Source organism: Cordyceps fumosorosea (assembly GCF_001636725.1).
Source record: "Cordyceps fumosorosea ARSEF 2679 chromosome Unknown scaffold_27, whole genome shotgun sequence".
NCBI classification, from domain to species: domain Eukaryota; kingdom Fungi; phylum Ascomycota; class Sordariomycetes; order Hypocreales; family Cordycipitaceae; genus Cordyceps; species Cordyceps fumosorosea.
This window is the reverse complement of record NW_017387327.1, coordinates 253030-271691: the sequence shown is the minus strand read 5'-3', so window position 1 is coordinate 271691 and position 18662 is coordinate 253030. Positions and strand designations below refer to the sequence as shown.

General features: G+C 54.5%; 6 protein-coding genes across 6 annotated transcripts; 4 read left to right on the top strand and 2 right to left on the bottom strand.

The window, feature by feature from the left end:
* Positions 1-517: 517 nt before the first annotated feature.
* Positions 518-1297, top strand: ISF_08211 (TBP-binding repressor protein; the record flags this gene model as incomplete). Its single annotated transcript, XM_018851814.1, has 4 exons — positions 518-539; positions 675-701; positions 837-1096; positions 1190-1297. The coding sequence occupies 4 exons, from the start codon at positions 518-520 to the stop codon at positions 1295-1297; spliced, it is 417 nt and encodes a 138-aa protein (XP_018701084.1).
* A 547-nt stretch (positions 1298-1844) lies between these two features.
* Positions 1845-3116, top strand: ISF_08210 (SIR2 family histone deacetylase; the record flags this gene model as incomplete). Its single annotated transcript, XM_018851813.1, has 2 exons — positions 1845-1998; positions 2053-3116. The coding sequence occupies 2 exons, from the start codon at positions 1845-1847 to the stop codon at positions 3114-3116; spliced, it is 1218 nt and encodes a 405-aa protein (XP_018701083.1).
* Positions 3117-3546: 430 nt separating this feature from the next.
* On the bottom strand, positions 3547-4093 carry ISF_08209 (mitochondrial genome maintenance protein Mgr2; the record flags this gene model as incomplete). The annotated part of the gene is made up of 5 exons (XM_018851812.1): positions 3547-3673; positions 3723-3813; positions 3868-3897; positions 3956-3982; positions 4033-4093. The coding sequence occupies 5 exons, from the start codon at positions 4091-4093 to the stop codon at positions 3547-3549; spliced, it is 336 nt and encodes a 111-aa protein (XP_018701082.1).
* Positions 4094-5078: 985 nt separating this feature from the next.
* On the top strand, positions 5079-8275 carry ISF_08208 (cytoplasm to vacuole targeting Vps64; the record flags this gene model as incomplete). The annotated part of the gene is made up of 2 exons (XM_018851811.1): positions 5079-7117; positions 7990-8275. 2 exons carry the CDS (start codon positions 5079-5081, stop codon positions 8273-8275), a joined length of 2325 nt encoding a protein of 774 aa, XP_018701081.1.
* An 834-nt stretch (positions 8276-9109) lies between these two features.
* On the top strand, positions 9110-10112 carry ISF_08207 (NAD(P)-binding domain protein; the record flags this gene model as incomplete). The annotated part of the gene is made up of 2 exons (XM_018851810.1): positions 9110-9158; positions 9226-10112. 2 exons carry the CDS (start codon positions 9110-9112, stop codon positions 10110-10112), a joined length of 936 nt encoding a protein of 311 aa, XP_018701080.1.
* Positions 10113-10407: 295 nt separating this feature from the next.
* On the bottom strand, positions 10408-12660 carry ISF_08206 (formyl transferase domain-containing protein; the record flags this gene model as incomplete). Its single annotated transcript, XM_018851809.1, has 1 exon — positions 10408-12660. The coding sequence occupies one exon, from the start codon at positions 12658-12660 to the stop codon at positions 10408-10410; it is 2253 nt and encodes a 750-aa protein (XP_018701079.1).
* Between the last annotated feature and the right edge of the window lie 6002 nt (positions 12661-18662).

Sequence of the window (18662 nt, the reverse complement as noted above, 5' to 3'; positions counted from 1 at the left end):
AAAACCCCTGCTGGCCTTGTGGCTGGTTGGATTTAGCGCGTGAGGAGGCACTGACGACCTGGTGTGGCTGTTTGAGGCTGGTGCTAGAGGCCCTGAGTGCGACCCTTGTGACTGACGAGATGGCTAACTCGAAGCGCTGAGGCTGGTGCAGCACGCGTCCTTCCCCCTAAAACATTTAAGATAAAAAGGGCTCCCCGTCTGTTTTAGCGGCTTGACTCGCCACCACTTCTCATTCCAGGCGCCAGTATAACTGACCGAAGTACCCACCATCCCACCAAACTCACTTCAAACGCTCTCTCATCGAACATCCACCAGACCGCAGGAAGTGACGGACCTACTAAGGTATCATCGACTAAACGCTAGATTTTGCTTCATTCCGGAGCCTCGTCACCTGCATCTCGAACACGCTTCATCTACTTTTACGCCCACATCCCCGCTATTTGGCTTTTCTTCTTTCTTATCTCAGTTCTTATTCAGCTCCCACCTTCCACTTCACCATTTGCGCGTTGCAAGCGATATGTCGGACCACGAGTTTGGAGGTGAGACGCCCGTCAACATAAACAAGCCACCAAAAAGCATGCCACGTTTCCGCGCCACCAAGAGTTGCGGCTGTGTCTGCCTTTTTTCCATCCCCAATAATACAACTGCACATGAAATACTGACCCTGCATCTAGGCAATGACGATCTCTCCTTGCCAAAAGGTATGTTTGAAAACAATGCGCGCGCGGCAAACAAAACATGAGGACACACACTCACCCCCGGACTCTGTACACCTCATCGCTCGCCGTTCAAGCTCGTCACACGCCGCACAGCATAGCAACTGACTTTCACAAAAGCTACCGTCCAAAAAATTGTCACAGAAATCCTACCGCCCTCTGAAGGCATCGCGTTTGCAAGGGAGAGTCGCGACCTACTCATAGAATGTTGCGTCGAGTTCATCACCCTAATCTCATCAGAGGCCAACGAGATTTCCGAGAAGGAGGCCAAAAAAACGATAGCCTGCGACCACATTACCAAGGCTCTCGAGCAACTCGGCTTCTCTGACTATGTACCGGCCGTCCAAGAGGCGGCCGCAGAGCACAAAGAAGTTCAGAAGGTATGTAACCACCTGACGGGGCAACTTGCCCATGGAGACACACCATGCATCGCATCTGTCACTTTTGAAGTTGAATTTCTAACTCTACAATAGGGCCGAGAGAAAAAATCAGACAAGTTTGCTAACAGTGGCATGTCAATGGAGGAGCTGGCTCGACTCCAGGAAGAGCAGTTTGCTCAGGCGAGAGAGCGCCACGGCTGATGATTTCACTCGGGTTTTTATAATGTTCGCTTATAGTCTCATGCGTTTGGCGTTTATAGAGGGCTTAAAATCAGTATCTTTTCTTTTCACTTTTTAAATGTAGACGCGTCGCGTCAGCACTCTCCATCACGGACTGGTAGCTGCGCCCTGAACAGAGAGGATTGAGTCCCGAGGCCTTGCCACCACAGCATTTGCACTGCTACATCCCATTGTGCATTCTCAAAATAATCGCGATCTCTTCATCAATTACTAGCTACCTATTGTTACATAATGCACTACATTGTCCCTGACGTGTTTTCAATTTCCGTCCGGTTGGATACTACTGTTACTCTTATCGATAAGCGAGGTGAAAATGATGTAACCTGAGGGTGCCAAGCAACTGCTGAAGCCTCCTGCATGCATCAGCACAAAGGACCACACGAAGCATCTTTCACTTTTGATTCATGCCCACCTGCCCTACCTGCCTACCTGAATCACCAAGATAGGGCGAAGACGTCGTCAAAAGCACCAGCAGCACTCCCAGGTCCCACGCTGGGCTCGCTTCAAAATGGGTCAAGAAGAATCAGCAATGGTAGACGAGTCTACACCTCCAACCACACTTTCAGAACGCAGCATTTCAGCCATTGCCGACTACATCAAGAGTGGCGATGTCAAGCGCATTGTTGTCATGACCGGTGCTGGAATTTCCACCGCCGCAGGCAGTAGGACGACCCCCAAAGCCTCCTGAATTCTCACCGTTAACGCCTACCCTGCAGTTCCCGATTTCAGATCGCCAAAGACCGGGCTGTACAACAACCTGGCCCGCTTGAACCTGCCCCATGCTGAGGCTGTGTTCGAAATTTCGTACTTCAAGGAGAACCCTGAGCCATTTTACGTGCTCGCAAAGGAGCTGTATCCTGGCAAATTTCACCCCACCGTCTCGCATGTGTTCCTATCACTCCTGGAGAAAAAGGGTCTGCTGCAAATGTTGTTCACGCAGAACATTGACTGTCTGGAGAGAAGCGCTGGTGTCCCGCCGGAAAAGATAATAGAGGCTCACGGGAGTTTTGCGACCCAGCGATGCGTTGAGTGCAAGAAAGAATTCCCTGACGACGAAATGAGGACCCATGTCCACAATGGAGACGTACCTCGGTGCGTGGATATGAGTTGCAACGGTCTTGTAAAACCGGACATTGTATTCTTTGGGGAAGCATTGCCGCGGGAGTTTTCTGAGCAGAGCTACAAGGTAGTCATGGCTGACCTCGTCCTCATCATTGGCACGAGTCTGCAGGTGTATCCCTTCGCCGGCCTACCAAAGATGGTGCGAGAGTCAATCCCTCGTGTCTTGTTCAACTTGGAAAAAGTTGGTCAGATTGGCACCAGGCCAGATGATGTCCTGTCACTGGGGCCCTGCGACGACGGGATCCGCCAGCTGGCTGCGGACCTTGGCTGGGGCGAAGAGCTGGAGAAGATGTGGCGCGGCATCGTTGGAGATGAGGAGGCTGAGAGGCAGCTGAGAAGTCAACAGGAGCGCACTAAAGAGGTCGATGAAGAGGTGCAGAGACTCACCGAGGATATCGAGACGGCGTTGAGGATCCATGACGAAGAATCTGCTAGCAATGAGGCCGTGGCCTCCAAATCTCACCAATCCGAGGAAACAGGGCCCAGCAATGACAACATCTTGAAGTACGAAACAGACGCGGCTGAAGGAACCGTGGATTCTGCAAAGCGCATCGAAACGCCACCACCGGCAGGGGAAACCGCTGCACAAGACAAAGCGGTGGATTCACAAGAAGCCCTTACAGAGAGGAGGGATAGCGATCCTCAACCAGCTCTTTGAAGTTCTCGAAGGGAATATGCAGCACATAGCCGCACATTGGAGATTTGCTGAGTCAACATTGCCAGATCTCGATTTTGAACAGTCACATAATGATGAATCACGAATATAGACCTAACAAGAACACTTCCATCTACACTCATAGATGACTCAAATAATTAGGCTTCATTATGTACACTCTCTGGATGGTGGCCGTAGCTGGGCTGGCAGCCCGTCATGGCGCTTCTCCTCTCTCTTGTCACTTCGTGGAACTAACAAAGCTCTGGTGTCTATCCATTTCATTAGGATTGGCTTATACAGCTCGACTGAGTGGTGCGAATACAATTCGCTATTGTACACATGATGTTTCCATCTCTTTTTCACATAGTTACAATAGAAGAGGACGCCGTGGGTTTTGCACCGGGATCTTCCTCCTTGTGTCACACGCCGCGGCCTATGAGCTCTTCCTCCACGCCGGGCTCGCCATCAGGAGGATCGGTCTTCGGTGCGCTCGCATGTACGCTTCGCGAAGCTTGGGGTCGGCGTCGGATCGAATAACGCTACCGATAGACATGAAGAAGCTGGTGACGATTAGCGACGCTACCGAATAGCAGGCAAGGTATCACTCACCCAAAAGTAGCACCAGAAGCGCCCATGAACTGTCCCAGAGTTCTAAAGACGCCTTGTGACCCTGCGCCGTGTCTGAAGATGCTGACTGTGCCTGCGCATTGTTAGTCCTTGTTCTGGTGCAAACCACCCCGGCGCCGCGACGTACCGTAAATAAAGCCAATGATGACACCGACAGCTTGGATGCATTGTTAGTTATATTCATCCAAATCAGTGTGTCGGAGGGCAAAGCATACTTCCTCCCATCATGGCGCCCATTTTGACTATAAAGTTCATTAGTAGGAAGTACGAGGAATTGTAAGTGTGATCCTACACTTGTCAAAGTTGGACGGGCCATGCTGGCCGCCCATAGGAACGTTGGCAACAGGAGGCATTGTTGGCTGTATTGTTTAACGCCGTCTGGCTCGTCGCTTGCACAGGGAAGAATTGCGCCGTCACAGAATCGATGGTAATCTAGCACTTGCACCGAGTTTCGCGGAGCTCGCCTCGAAATCGCGGGCGTTGATTGGGAGCCAAGGAGCTAGCCGGGGGAATAATAGTCCGAGCCGTCAACGCCCCTCACAGTAATTTTGAGCCTAGCTGCTCGGTTGACGCACTGTATCGTGGCCTCACGTGAAGCAAATGTGAGAGGGAAAAGGATTCGGCTTCGGGGCTCGAAAAAAAGCTAGGTAGTTTGAATGATAATTACTAAATAATGTTTCTGTGCTTGTTGTACAGAATATCTTCTATTCTCGGAGCAGGTAGCTGTGGCGTGACGTACATGCCACAAGCAGCTTGATGCGTGGTCCACTGTGCGACCTTCAGGAGCGCTTCTGGCAAGACGGGGGTGGTGTCCATCCTATCTTTCACTCCGGCTAAAGCCCCCGTGCTCTTAATCAACGTCGTCAAAGTCTATAGTCACGCCAACCTGCTGCAATCCTCTTGGTAAGTCTTCGCATTGTGCCGTTGTCGCTGCACTCTATGATCCTCCATGATCTCGAGCGCTCCATGCAATTTCTCCAGCTCCACGCTTTCTTTGGTTGATGTTTCAATCCTTCTGACCGAATCTTGTGCATCATAGAACAATCGATCGCGTCGTTATACCCCTTGAATATCATCGAATCCGTCATATTGTGGAGCCCTTTTCAAGAGAGACGCCTGAATAGCCCACTGCGGCTCCGACTGAATGGTCGCTCGTCGGCTTAGGTCATAGAGTCTCGCAATACAGCCTTTGGCGGGAGCGATCCACGTACTACCCCCAACGACGACCCTACCTGACATCACCCACCTCGAACCTTCCTCATGACTGCAGTCGTCAATCCTTTAGCGTTTCCTCAAGTGTCGCGTTCATCATGGGGTACCATTAATGGGAATAGCCCCATGAACCCTGACGAAGTGCGAGGCATGTTTGCTCCTCGCAAGAACCTGGCGCGAAGCAGCTCATCGTCGTCGATATCCTCCGACTCCTCAAACACTTCCGTTGCCACCAACGGCTCTCACTCAAACGGCACTTCTCTGTCGAGCACGTCCGAGGGCAGCCAATGGTCAGCCAATGGTCCACAGCGAAAACGACCACAACCCAAGAATCCGTGGCCCACAGGGAAAGGAGACATGCCAAGCGAGTTTTCCAGAGTAGCCAACGGCCGACCGAATGGCATGCTACCTCATGGCGTCCTGCAGCAGTCGCCCGTCGGCGGCGGTGGACAATCTCAACTGACGCAGCAGGGCATGATGCGACCCCCCGGGCAAGATCAATCCCAAGGGGGTCAACCTGTCCTATACCTCCTTTCTATGAATGGAACATTTGAACGCAAGACGATAGTCGTACCCTTTGCCCCCGAAAACCTGCGGATAGGCCGCCAAACGAACCAGAAAACCTTACCGACTCCCACAAATGGATTTTTTGACAGCAAGGTTCTATCGAGGCAGCACGCCGAGATTTTTGCTGAACGCAATGGCAAAATCTTCATCCGCGATGTAAAATCTTCCAACGGCACATTTGTCAATGGCATACGCCTATCACAGGAAAATCGCGAGTCTGAACCCCACGAATTGCAGACTGCGGACCAACTGGAACTTGGCATTGACATTGTTAGCGAAGATCAAAAGACAGTCGTTCACCACAAAGTGGCAGCAAAAGTTGAGCATGCTGGGTTCTTGACCGCCTCGAACAACGTCATGGATATGAGCTTTGGCGATTTAGATCCCGCTAATGGCTCAATGATGATGGCCACAGGGCAAATGCAAATGCGAGGTCGACAAGCAAACAACAATGCTGGTATGGGCCCCAATGGGCGTATGATGCAGAACGGGCCTATACAAAACCCACAGCCAAATGGTATGATGCAACAGCGACCATTTTTTGTCCCTCCCATCGCAACAGATCAGATCATGAAGCGTTTAGCAACGGAAATGCGAAATGCAAAGCTGCAAGCACAGGATCTGGGCCGGACAAACCAATTTATTACAACGTTGCTGTCGAAGGAGGATATAAAGGACCTGGAGAAGGCCGAATCTCAGGAGGCTCCGAAACCTTCCCCTATGGTCAACGGTAACGGCATTCCATTGAGGACAGATGCAAAGACGCGATTCTCTGATCCTCCGGCGCCACCACCACAGCAACCACTGCCAGAGAAGCCTGATGTGCCGGGGCTAAAACGCGCAGCCGGAGAACGTTCAAAATCGGGCCCTACAGTGTCGTCTCCCGGTCGACAAGATAACGTCAGCCAGATCATCCAGCTGACAGAAGCACTCAACAATGCCAAGCGCGATATGGATACGCAAACGGCAAGGATGCGTGAGCTTGAAGCAATGCTGGAGAGAGAGAGAGAAGCGAGAGTTCTGGCTGAAGATCTGGCAATGAGGCTGGAAGAGTCGGCAAAGACTCAATTGAATGGCTCTGCCGTAACGCCTGCGAAGGAGGTCGAGGAGACATTGCTAGAGACTACCGTCCTCTCAAACAGCGCAGATGACATCGTCGATCAACCACATGATGAAAGTGGTGATCAGGCTGATGGGACCTATGAGGTGGACAGCACTTTGCAAATCCGCCTCAGCACTATGGAGACACAAGTCGATGAGCTTCGGGGCCAAATGGAGCAGTGGAAGACACGCTGCGAAGCTGCGGAGACTGAGCGAGATTCCGGCCGGAAGTCACTTGCCGAGATGGTTATCAAATTGCGAGAGGAAGAGGCCCGCAGAGTCGCAGCGGAAGAGAAGGCTCTCTCCACCTCCCCACACTCGACCGAAGAAGGGAGCCGGGCTGCATCTACCGAAGGGAAAGCCCCCATAGCCAGCTCCGCTTTAACCAAAGCGATCAAGAACGAGAGCACCAAGGCTGATGAGCCAGAGCAACTCGAAGAAAGCCCGACGTTGTCAAGGGCCAATACCATCACGCCTCTGAACGCACCCAGACGAGGGTCGTTGCAAGATGACAGTCTCTACAGCGGGCTGCCATATGCATCGATGCTTGGGGTTGTCTTGATTGGTATGGGGATGATGGCGGTGATCAATGGGTGGCAATCTTCTCCGCCACGACTCGAAAGATAGTGGGAAGCGAAGCTGCACCAGGTCCAGTCTTGGTGAGCAGCGACTACGAAACGTGCTCTGCAACAGCACAGTAATGAAGTTGCCGATATGCAACGGCCGTGGCCGTCTCCCACGATCCATTTCCTGTGTACAAGTTGAGCGGGTTTATTTCATTGACTGTTTTTTGTACTGGTACCAAGTTTCATATATATGCTGAGCTTGCATTTTGGGACTAGGCATGGAATTTGCACTTTGCGCGGGCGCGGAACTTATGATGAGCTCGAATATTTTCTTATTTTACAACTTTTGTTACGACTAACTTAGGGAACCTGAAGACGGGGATGCGGCGGGCTGGTTTGGAAGCTGGCATCATGTCTATTTTGTCGGGGGGTTTTTGCATAGCTGAGAAAGCGATCAGAGGCATGTTATTAGCGACGGCACTTTGCAAGCCACTGTAAATACATAGTATCGGAGTGTTGATTCTGAATAAATTACGACATTCAATTCCTATGCAACCTGCATTATGCCTATACTGATAATGTGTTTACGAAAGTCTAACTTGTCTTCCTGTGCAAGCAGGTGGCTGGCTCCACATGTGCAGCCACTGACATAGCATCGCCATAATTTTGCGGGATGGCCTGATTCTTTCTCTTTGCTGCATTGGTCGCGCCAAAGCAGCAGCAGTCCATCTAATCGATGCTCGAACGTGGATCGACCCTTCAAAGTCGCATATCGCACAATCTCTCTGACGACCCCCGCGAAGCATGCCGACCTTTCAGAGCAAAAAGTTCCGGTCCGCCGGCGAGGCCAACGCCTTTGGCGCCCGGTACCGCGCCATCCTGAGCAAGCGGCCATTCCTCATGTTCGGCCTGCCGTTCCTGGCCGTCATCGTCGCCGGCTCCTTCGTGCTGACGCCCGCGACGGCGATCCGATACGAGCGGCACGACCGCCGCGTGCGCCAGATGACGCGCGACGAGGAGCTCAACGTGCGGCGCTCGGCGCGCAAGGTGGACATGCGCGAGGAATACTATGTACGTGAGGGAGACTGACAAGCATGCGCAGAGATGGGAGTTTACTTTGCTTCTTTTTCCTGCCCTGGCTGTTTTGGCAAGGTTCTTTTTTGCTAATCGTTGGGACGCAGAGGCTGGCTGGCAGCAAAGACTTGGACAACTGGGAGCAGAAGCGCGTGGAACGACTGCCAGGCGAAAGCGACGGTATCCTACGATGAGGACCTTGTTACTCTACAGCTTCTCTGGAATACTGGATGGACAACAAGTATGGAGATGATACCGATGTTACAACTGCCGACTATTACAACCGGGGCCCGAAACATGTCGCTGCAGGCGTCGACTTTTGTTTTGGAAAGGGCACGATAAAGTCGGCTCAGAAAAGGCCCTGCATGTACCCTGCGCCGCGGGAATGCATATCTCATGTATATTACCTGTACTATTACCACCCAGCCTTGAACCGAGGCTCGGTACAATACCCCATGGGGAAGGGACCCAGACAGTTGAATGTACGGATCGATCAAGCTATTTATTGATTCTTGGCAAGAAAAAGATACCCCGCGGCCTCAGTCGCCGAATTGATGTTTGGTGTGCGGAGCCCGAACCAAAAGTCCGTGTCCGTTGGCTGTGACGCTAGCAAACGAGATGGATGGATGATGGTTGGGGAGGGGCCATGTGCATCAAAGAGATTGGATAGTGGCTTGCGTCGACGGTGGCGATAAATACTCGCTTACATCTCAGCTGGTGTTTACACGAGGACTCCCCATCCCCCGGCATTTATTAACAGACGACTCCTGTATAAATAGAGAGGTCAATCTGTGGTTTCCATGTCCTAGCTCCAGACTAACGATCAAGTCATCTTCAGTCTAGCAAAGAATGGCGCCGTTTTCTGTCAAAGGCAAGACGGCCGTCATCACTGGTGCAGGTTCAGGCAAGCAGAGACTCTGTGCAAATCTCTCAAGTGAGCACCCAACTAACATTGGTCCCTCCAGGCATCAACTTTGCCTTTGCGCAGCTGCTTCTTAGCAAGGGTTGCAATGTCGTCATCGCCGACATCAAGCTGCGGCCCGAGGCCGAGGCCGTGGTGAGCGAGCACAGCGGCGGCGGCGGCGGCGGCCCAGGTTCCGCGCGCGCCGTCTTCGTCAAGACGGACGTGACCGCGTGGGAGGACCTGCGCAACATGTTTGACCGGGCCGTCGCCGAGTTTGGCGGCTTCGACATCGTCTGCCCCGGCGCGGGCGTCTTCGAGCCGGACGCGTCCAACTTTTGGCACCCTCCCGGCTCCAGCAAGAGCCGGGACTTTGTCGACGCGAACCACTACACGGCGCTCGACATTAACCTGACGCACCCGATCCGCGCCACGCAGTTGGCGCTGCAGTATTGGATGCGCGGAGGGCCGGCGGCGGCGACGGAACCGGCTCCTAAGCGCGTCGTCAACATCGCGTCCATCGCCGGCTACACGCCCGTGTTCCCGTGCCCGCTGTACGCGGCGGCCAAGTTTGGCGTGGTCGGCTTCACGCGCTCGCTGGCGCCGCTCGAGGCGGCCGCGGGCGTGCGCGTGTGCGCGGTGGCGCCAGGCACCGTCAGCACGCCGATGATCCACGAGCACCCGGACAAGGACGGCGTCTACGACGCCGAACAGGACGTGCTGATCCCGGTGCGCGAGGTCGCGGAGGCGATGCTGCTGCTGGTCGAGTCGGAGGAGTACGCGGGCGGCACGGTGCTGGAGGTCGGCGCGCACTCCACCAGGAAGGTGTCGGTGTGGAACGATCCCGGTCCGAGCCAGGAGCCGCGCCAGGGGACGACGCTGTCGAACCTCAAGTACAAGGCGGAGGCCATCGTGTCGTCGCTCAAGGATGGGACGTGGCAGAAGCCGTAGGATGGAACGTGGGACATGGGGCATCACAAAGCTTAGGATGGTACATGAGAGCTCTAGGATGTACCCATACCTTGATCTAGTTCACAAAATCCGCTCAGAAGGCAAGCTTTGCCTTGGAATTTGGATCAAGTATCGATCATAATCACTAATAGGAGATTATCGCTACCAGTATAGCTAAAAGGATTGTCCTTGTCCGTAACCTGACGCCTGCGCCCACCTGTGCTGATTAATGTAGTTGCTTCGACAACCAAAGAATTGAAACATGGAAAACTCATATAAACAACGCGGCACGCTTTTAGTCTGCATCATAATAGCAGCAAAATATAGTCCCCCGAGTCTTGGCCTTGGGCACCGCCTCCGCGCGGCCCCAGCTCTTCTCCTCGTTCATGTCGCAGCTAGACGATGGCGCAGTCCTGCTGCGCGCGTACACCTTCTCCGGCTGCTTCGGCGCGGCCACTGAAGACTCCCCTTCCGCGACGGCGGCATTCCTGGCCGCGCCGCTGCCCTTCATCGCGAACCACTCCACCGAGTCGAAGCGCTCGTCATCCTCCTCGTCCACCAGGCCGTCCGCCTTGCGGTGCAGCGCGAACCGGCGGGGCGTCGCGCCGGCCTTGGCCTTGCGGACGAAGTCGGCGCGCCGCGGGTGGTATCGCAGCGCGCGGGGGCTCCAGAAGTCCTTTGCCATCTCCGCGAGCTCCTCCGCGCGGACCCGCGCCAGCGCCGCCGCCGACATGTCCAGCCCGCGCTTCCACTCGGCAAGGTCGCCCGCGGCGGAGGAGAGGAGCTCGGTCCTGACCTGCGCCTTGACGGCGGAGTCGAGGGCGGCGCCCCAGCCGGGCAGCACGCGGTCGACCAGCCCGAGGTGCGCGGCGGCGCGCGCGCTCAGCGGGAGCATCTCGCGCAGCACGCGGCGGCCGTTGTCCCCGCGGCAGCGCGCGTGGTAGGTCAGGCTGTGGAACTCGGAGCCGTGCAGGCCCATGGCGCGGTACGCCGGGTTGAGCACCACGTCCTCGCCGGCGAGCACCACGTCGCACGCGGTGGCCAGCGCCACGCCGCCGGCGGCCGCGTTGCCCCGCACGGCGGCGACGGTGCGGATGTTGCGGGCGGGCAGGTCGTGCAGGAGGCAGTGGACGAGGTCGTCGATGGCGTTGATGTTGAACCACGACTCGAGGGCCGGGTCGGCGGCGGCCTCGATGACGTTGAGGTGGATGCCGTTGCTGAAGTAGGAGCCGCCCATGAGGACGACGGCGCGGACGCGGCGCTCCGAGGCGACGGAGAGGACGTGCTGCAGGGCGCGAAGAAGGCGTCGGCACTGCTTGGTGCTCATGGCGCCGTTGTAGAAGTCGAAGAAGACGTACGCGACGCTGCCCCCGTCGTCGTCGCCCGCGGGCTCAAAGTCGATCCAGAGGTCCTGCAGCGTGCTGCGCGTCGCGCGGGACCACTCGTCCCCGCCGTCGGGTCGTCGCCGGCTGTCGCGCACCGAGACGACGCGCTGCAGGTCGTGGCGGCCCATGCAGTGCTCCGCGAGCTCGGTGAGGCCCTGGACGGCGGGCACCTTGGGCCACAGCGCGGCGTCCGTCTTGGCCTTGACGCGGCGGACGTGGGTGATCCAGACGCCCTTGCCGTCGCACGTGGCAACGCAGACGGCGTCGTCGCGGCTGGCGATGACGGATCCCGGCACCGCGCCGGTTGCCTGCCGGCCGCCGTCGACGACGCCGCCGTAGAGGTACAGCCGTGGCCCGAAGAGCCCGCTGAGGCAGCCGGGCTGCGAGTCGGCGCAACGTATGCGGCGGGAGATCTCGGCGGCGGTGTGGGTGGTTGGGTTAAAGTCGCGGTCAGCGGCGCGGAGGAGCGGCCGGTGGCGGGTCTGGCCGCCCTGGAAGGGCTGGCCGGCTGTGACGGAGAGCTGTGCGAAGACGGGGTTGGCGACGAGGTCCGGGTGCACGGCTGAGGCTGCGGTGTTGGGCCGGGAGTTGGCGGAGGAGAAGGATTTGCGAGAGCTGGTGGCGGAGGAGGTCTTGGAGGCGAGGGTGATGCGGTCGACGGCCTTGAGCACGGCGGCTACGGCGGCGCGGGTGACGGGCCCCCGGTAGAGGCTCGACTTGGTGACGCTGGGCTGGTCAACGTCGACGGCGAACTGCTCAAAGGCCCAGACGGGGCCCATGTCGAAGTCGGCGGTGGCCTGCAGGACGGTGACGCCCCAGTAGGGGCGGCCGTGTTCGCTCAGGGACGTCCGCTTGAGGAGCTTCTTGCTGTCGGGCTCGGTGCCGTCGTCGCCCATGAGGAGCCAGTCGAGGGCGCTGGGGCCGGCGTCGCCCGGCGGGCCCGGGTGGACGATGAGGGTGAGGTACTTGGAGTAGACCTGGGCGGGCACCAGGGTGGTGAGGAAGGGGCAGATGATGAGGTCGGGCTTGACGAGCTCGGCGGCCTCGACCATGAGCTCCTGGGAGAGGGCGTATTCTATGGTGACATAGTGGTGTTCTGAGAGTGCGAGGTAGGTACGCTGTGATAATGAGTTGAAGGCGGTGCAGAAGAAGAGAATCTTCATGTTGGTGAGGTTGTTGGGTGTAAGTGACCCCCTACACACAAGGTATAGATAGTTGTTGGTCTTGAAGGGTCAGTCAGTCTTTTGGGGTCTCGGAGCAGTTTTTGAAGAAGCAAGATGAGATGAAATCAGATAGATGGAAGTTTGAGATGTATTAAAATATTCCCAGGAGTGACTACTGCGAGGCTACCCCCTCTCCTTTTAATCATCCAGACAGACTGCGGGGGATCTGACAAGGTTGGCAGGTTGGCAGGTTGGCAGTTGAGTTGTGGTGTAGTGCAGCGTAGTGCACACACATAATAAGTAACTGTGGGCTTTGATGAGGAGCCTCTTCAACACGACGCCCGGCGCACAGACACGCACATAACGGTGGCTATAATAACAAGTCACAACCGCTACTAGCAGAGGACATGGCGGGCAGTACAGACGGGCAGTACAGACGGGCAGTACAGACGGGCAAAGTTGGTGAATCAGGCTCCCATCGTTGCATTGTCAAAGAAAAAAAAAAATGTGGGCAAAAAACAAAAGGAAAAAAAAAACGGAAAAAACAAACGAGGCTTTTACAAATCCTGTCGAATTCGCGGCCGCCAAAAAGTTGGTGGCGCTCTGGAACAAGCAATATGGTGGGCTGAAAACTCGTCAGCAACTGGCTGAGGAGGAGGATGAGAGGGAAGGGAAAGAAAGGGAAGGAAAGGTCAGAGGGGTCAGAGCGCACATCACTCGATTTACCACCCACAGCCTGGCAGGAGGCTAATGCCAATACTGGTAAGTAAATACGGATAAAAGCAGCCCTGACAAGAAAGGTACGCTCCAGTATGTGATCGAGTCTGGAACCGGCCAAAGTTTCCCATCACGCGGCCCGTGCCCAACCAGTTGCAGTTTGCTTGCTCCCTTGAAGACGAAGCCGAAGCCGAACTACTGATGGGAAGCTAATAAAAGAGATGGTTGCGAGAGCTGACCTGGGACTACTGATTGAGTTGACTCGGGTTGGCCCTTTCAAGTCTGCGAGTTCCCCCTGGCACTACTTTTACCCAAGACCTGGTTGTGTGGTGTCTTGTTCGGGGTCTCATTTCGGATCCCCAGAAAGAGAAAGAGGGGATGGGAACTAACTAGTTAGATGATGCGCGCTGCAGGTTGCAGACAATGAATCGCCGACGCCAAGTACCAACCAGGATCTGCAAGGATTGGGATAGCCAGTCACAGACTCTCAAAAACGCCCCCGGATCCCTGTAGTTTGGTAACTCAAGTCACAACAGATGCCACCATGTACTGTAGTATGTACATGAGCAGCAAACTCGCAGCAAGCCACTCTGTGAACGGATGACTGGGAACCTGTGCACGGACATGGAATGGCCAGACTGGACAAACCCTCCGCTTCGGGCTACTACTAGTAACTACTCATCAGATCAATTTACTCGGCCGGACTTCCCGGTACAGCTGCTCGGAAATTGCACACGTATATTAACTTATCTGCAAGTGGCTTCTTTTCGTAAAAGGCTATAAGCGAGCAGAGGAAGATGCTCACCGGCCGTTCCAACAACTGAGCCACCAGGAACTCATTATGAAATAACTAGAATTTGCCAGGCAGTGCAGTTAATTCTGTCATTTGCAGATTCCGAGCGGACCTTGGCATCCAACCGCAAAAAGAAAATGTGACAAGTTGTCAAGTTGAGACAAACGGAAACACCGCACTGTAGGGCTCGGACACCACCTTAGAGCTTCCTCCTATCCCCTCCCCCCCCCCTTCTCCTCGATGTTGTGCTCAGCCTGTCTGTCAGTTTCGGAATCGTAACACAGGAACGGACCGTGTGTTGCCTCGGCTCACTGACAGGCCCATTCATTCTCGGCACTAGATGTTGCGCAAGACGGGCTGCGTCAACGGCCAACCTGGAAGAATTGAGGCCAAATTACCTTGTTATTAGCTGGCACAGATTACGGCGACGACTTGAACCCCGCAGCTTCCGAGAAAAAAAAAAACAAGATTATTTCTGTTACTACTACGAGAGCTTTTATTTTACTTTACTTTTAAATATTTCATGCCCAATCACTTCGTGGGCGAAATGATAGAATAGCCGCGAGATTACCGTACAGCGAGCGCATGACGCCGCGCGATAATTTGCAAGCAAGCAGAGCAACAACTCTTTCTATTCGCAATTGCCGGAATTCGCCCAAGCCAAAAAAAAAAAAAATATTATATTTGTGCTCGACCTATGAGCTTCCATTGCAGACAAACAAAATAGCTTTTTATTGCCCAATATACCTCATACAGCGCTTATTAGCCCAGCTCTTTTAACCTCAACCGTCGAGTCCAAGCGCCAACAGAATCGCACGACGACGGAGGACATGCGTTACCAAAGCGCTCATTGTATTCAGCATACTCTCCGTAGTCAAAATGTCTACTTGCACTCTGTCATCCCGGCATGCCGGCTATTCTGACATCTTCACCACGCTGTGCGACTCTGCACAGCGCCACGGCGGCGGGACGCATAGCCTGGCGTGACTGTGGACTGGATGAGAATATTCCGACAAGTATGGACGACCCCGATGAATAATGTATCAGAGCTGAAAATCTGGCCCCAGCCGTCCCGCATGCCGTGGCGTTTGTGTGCTGTGAATGTACCACCTGGCGCTTGTGCGCCTTTACGCCTCACTATATCAGGTCATGCATGTCTCAACAAAATATTGCCTTCTTTTTCTTTTTTCCATCTCACGTCAGATTTTGAACATGATTCAGATCCTCTAGGATCATGTCTCAACGTTCGCCCGAGTTCGCCCACGTCTCAACCACTGCGCAGTCAGCATCACCACATCACCACACCATCAGCTCTCCGCCCGCGTAACCTCGAAGCCGGAGAACACTTCAAACTGTGAGACTCGTCTACTGCATTCACGCCATGTTTGCTCATGGACTCTAGAGAGCCTTGCCAACTCACTACACAACTTGCCTGTTTGTTGAGCTCAACTGTGTGCCTGGCTCGCGGTCCGCCTCGCTGCAGTCGTCCCTCCCGTCTCCGCAAAGCAATCACTTCGCCGACTTCTTCAAGTACGCCGAAACTTCTTTAAAGCAAAGGCAGACTCAATCATGCTATCCCCTTCACGATGCTGCGCTGTGCTGTACTGACGCTGACGCTGACGAGCCTGGGACCATCGATGAGCCGCCGTCAGCTCCTAGCTCCGAGAAGCGCGAGCTGTTGTAAATATTTCTTTCTAGTAGTTGCGTTGAAGATGCTCTACAGTTCATCTGCTATCTTAATACAGTTTGGCAGTTCTTCCTTGTACCCAGCCCTATTTTCTCTGTCAGCGAGCCTCACTCCCAATACCCTTCAGTGTCTTGTCATCCTGATCTGCGTCTCCATCCCAGTCCATGCCTCATCAAAAACACCTCTTCTTTCGGGGCCATTATTGTCGCAGCAGATGAATGCATTCTTGTTCACCATGTCTGTCGTCAGGTCATTGAGCGCAGGCAGGGGAAGCGCAGACGTGAGACCAAGTGCTGAGCACTGGAAAGACGCGCTCGCCATCTGCTGGTGGCTCGTAGCGTAGTCCCCCCTTTTTGGAGACATTTTCGGCTCTCCAGCTCTGGACTCGTTCAATATATCCTGTTGCAAAACGTCTTCTCTGCGCAGGCTCTCCAGGGACCGGCCTGATTGAGCGTCGACGGCGATCAGTTTCTCCTCCCTAAGCGCCAAGCTCCATTCTCCTGATATGCCATGACCGCTGTTGCGTTTTCTGGTAGTTGTTGCTTCCCCAACGACCACGGACGCAAGCGGATTTGTCAAAATTTCCTTGCCTGGCTGTGATTGATGGAGCCTGCCGAGATCTTGCACGAAAGGCTTCGCAAGCCGCTCTGCATCTTTCGACTCGGACGCCGAGGTGGGCGGCGCCGAAGATGTCGGGGTGTACGAGTCTCCCATTCGGCCAGTTCGAAAGCTTTCCCGCGTACGATTCCGTCGCACTGTCGTAAAGTTTCCTGAGAGGCCTTCGGACGTGATTCCTTGGAAGCCATATGCGAGGATGACGCTGTGGGGTTGTAGCTGCGTCCTCACCAAAGACCTCGGATGCATTCAAAGCAGCTGACGTCGAATTTTGAAGCACAAATCGAAGTCACTATTCTATTGAAGTTCGAATAAACAGGAAAACGGGAATGAAACATGTCGAAAAGGCTGCGATGATGCGGAGGAAGGAAGCTGGGGGACGCGTGTGAGTTTGGTGATGACGTCTGCCAGCGCTTTGTGTAGGCGATTCTTTGCGTGTATAAATCTCCTTGCGATCCGTCCAAGGGGTTGTGATAAACAGGGCATTCCAACACCAGTTCCATCAGTATTCAAACGCCATTCTACCAATATACTTTTTGTAATACCAGTTCTAGTCCGCCTTATTGTGGTCACTTCCTCAGAGAGTCTCCCCGAATACTATGGCTAACATCCTCCTTGAGATGTCTGCAACAATATGTGCTATATCATATAGTCGTAGTCTAACTGGCAACTCGTCCGCCTGCCAGCAGCCTTGCAGGTGCCCTCTACAAAGGCCATGGCACCATGCTCTGCTGGGACCCAGCCAGACGACCCGAGACGCTCGAGACGCAGCCGCAACGCAGGCTGCCGAACATTGCACTCCTGCGACAGCGGCGCGGATGAGGTCTGCGATGCTTTGTAGACACCGCAGGAGCATAACAAGACAATGACCCACGAGATAGCGCCGAATCACACCTATGATGCCGAGGTTGGCCTTGAACAGCATGACTACGTGATGCAAACCTATGGCATGGACAGGCACGAAGTTGCCGGGCCTGCGGATGAGGAATTACCCGGTCGCTCCTCTGATGCTTTCAACACTAACTCTTGTAGTTTGCGTAGCGTTTCATAGGTACAGAGTGAAAGCCAGCACTTGATGAATGATGAATAGCATCCCTCTGATGGAACGCCGGGCTGGCCACTACGGCCAGTGATTGAGCAACCGCGTGCCTGGGAAGACTATCAAATAAGCAGTGGGAAACACATACGGGGCACTATGACGCGCGTTTCTGAACACCCGATTACATGCCATGGTAAACACTGCTCTTCTTAGCGGTGTGTTCAAGTTGCCTTCTCTCCCTCACTAGAGAACTTGTTCAAGGTTCCGAATGTTGGCCAGCAGTCCCCATTGCACGTGGAACGTTGGCAGGAGAAAGAAACCCAATGAGGTATACGACACTACGGTTTCAGGATGACAAAAAAAAATATGAGTCAAATTCCTCTCTGGAGAGTTCAGGGTGTCCATTCCAGAGGGCTGAGGACGGGGTCGTGGTGGGAAGCGCGTAAAGTGTCCATCCATCAGTAAGTCGTGGCAGGTTGATGACGCCCCTGGGGGGAACAAGCATGCATGATCGGACAGAGCAGCTCATTCCATGCATGAATCCTTGCCAATGTCAATCACTTGTTGGAGGATGAGACAGGGCAAGCGACGGCCTCGGCCGCTCCCGGTTGTTTTGTTGATTTGCAAAAGGGGGCGTGCGCGCAAATACAGCTTTTCAAAAAGTCGGTGACGGCCAGGGGTTCACTGAACCTTGACGAGAATCATGCAAAAAAAGCAAATGTGCGTGTAGGCAACGCAGGGCCGAAAGATCTCGTGAGCCCCCGGCCTCGTTTTGCTTCTTCCCTCCTTAGTCGCGGAATAGTTCGCCCCCAATTCACGCAATCCCCCACGGTCCTTCGGCCCACCGAGGTGTACATACATGAACCCCCTGAACGGGCTTGGACTTTCGCTCACATTTTCTCACGAACGGTCCAAGACATTGTGATGGCGATTTGGAATGCGGATGAGCGGGGACGGTGAGACCACGGGGTCATGGGGTTATAGAGCGTGCAGGACAAGTCTGTGTGCAGGTACATAGGTAGGATGCATGCATGAACTAACATGCCGAGCATCGCCGCGGAAAAGAGGAACAAAGGGAAAGGAAAGTGGACGCGGCATCAAAAACAGCTTGATAATATCGAGTTCTACTTCTTTTTTATTGACCTTGTCGA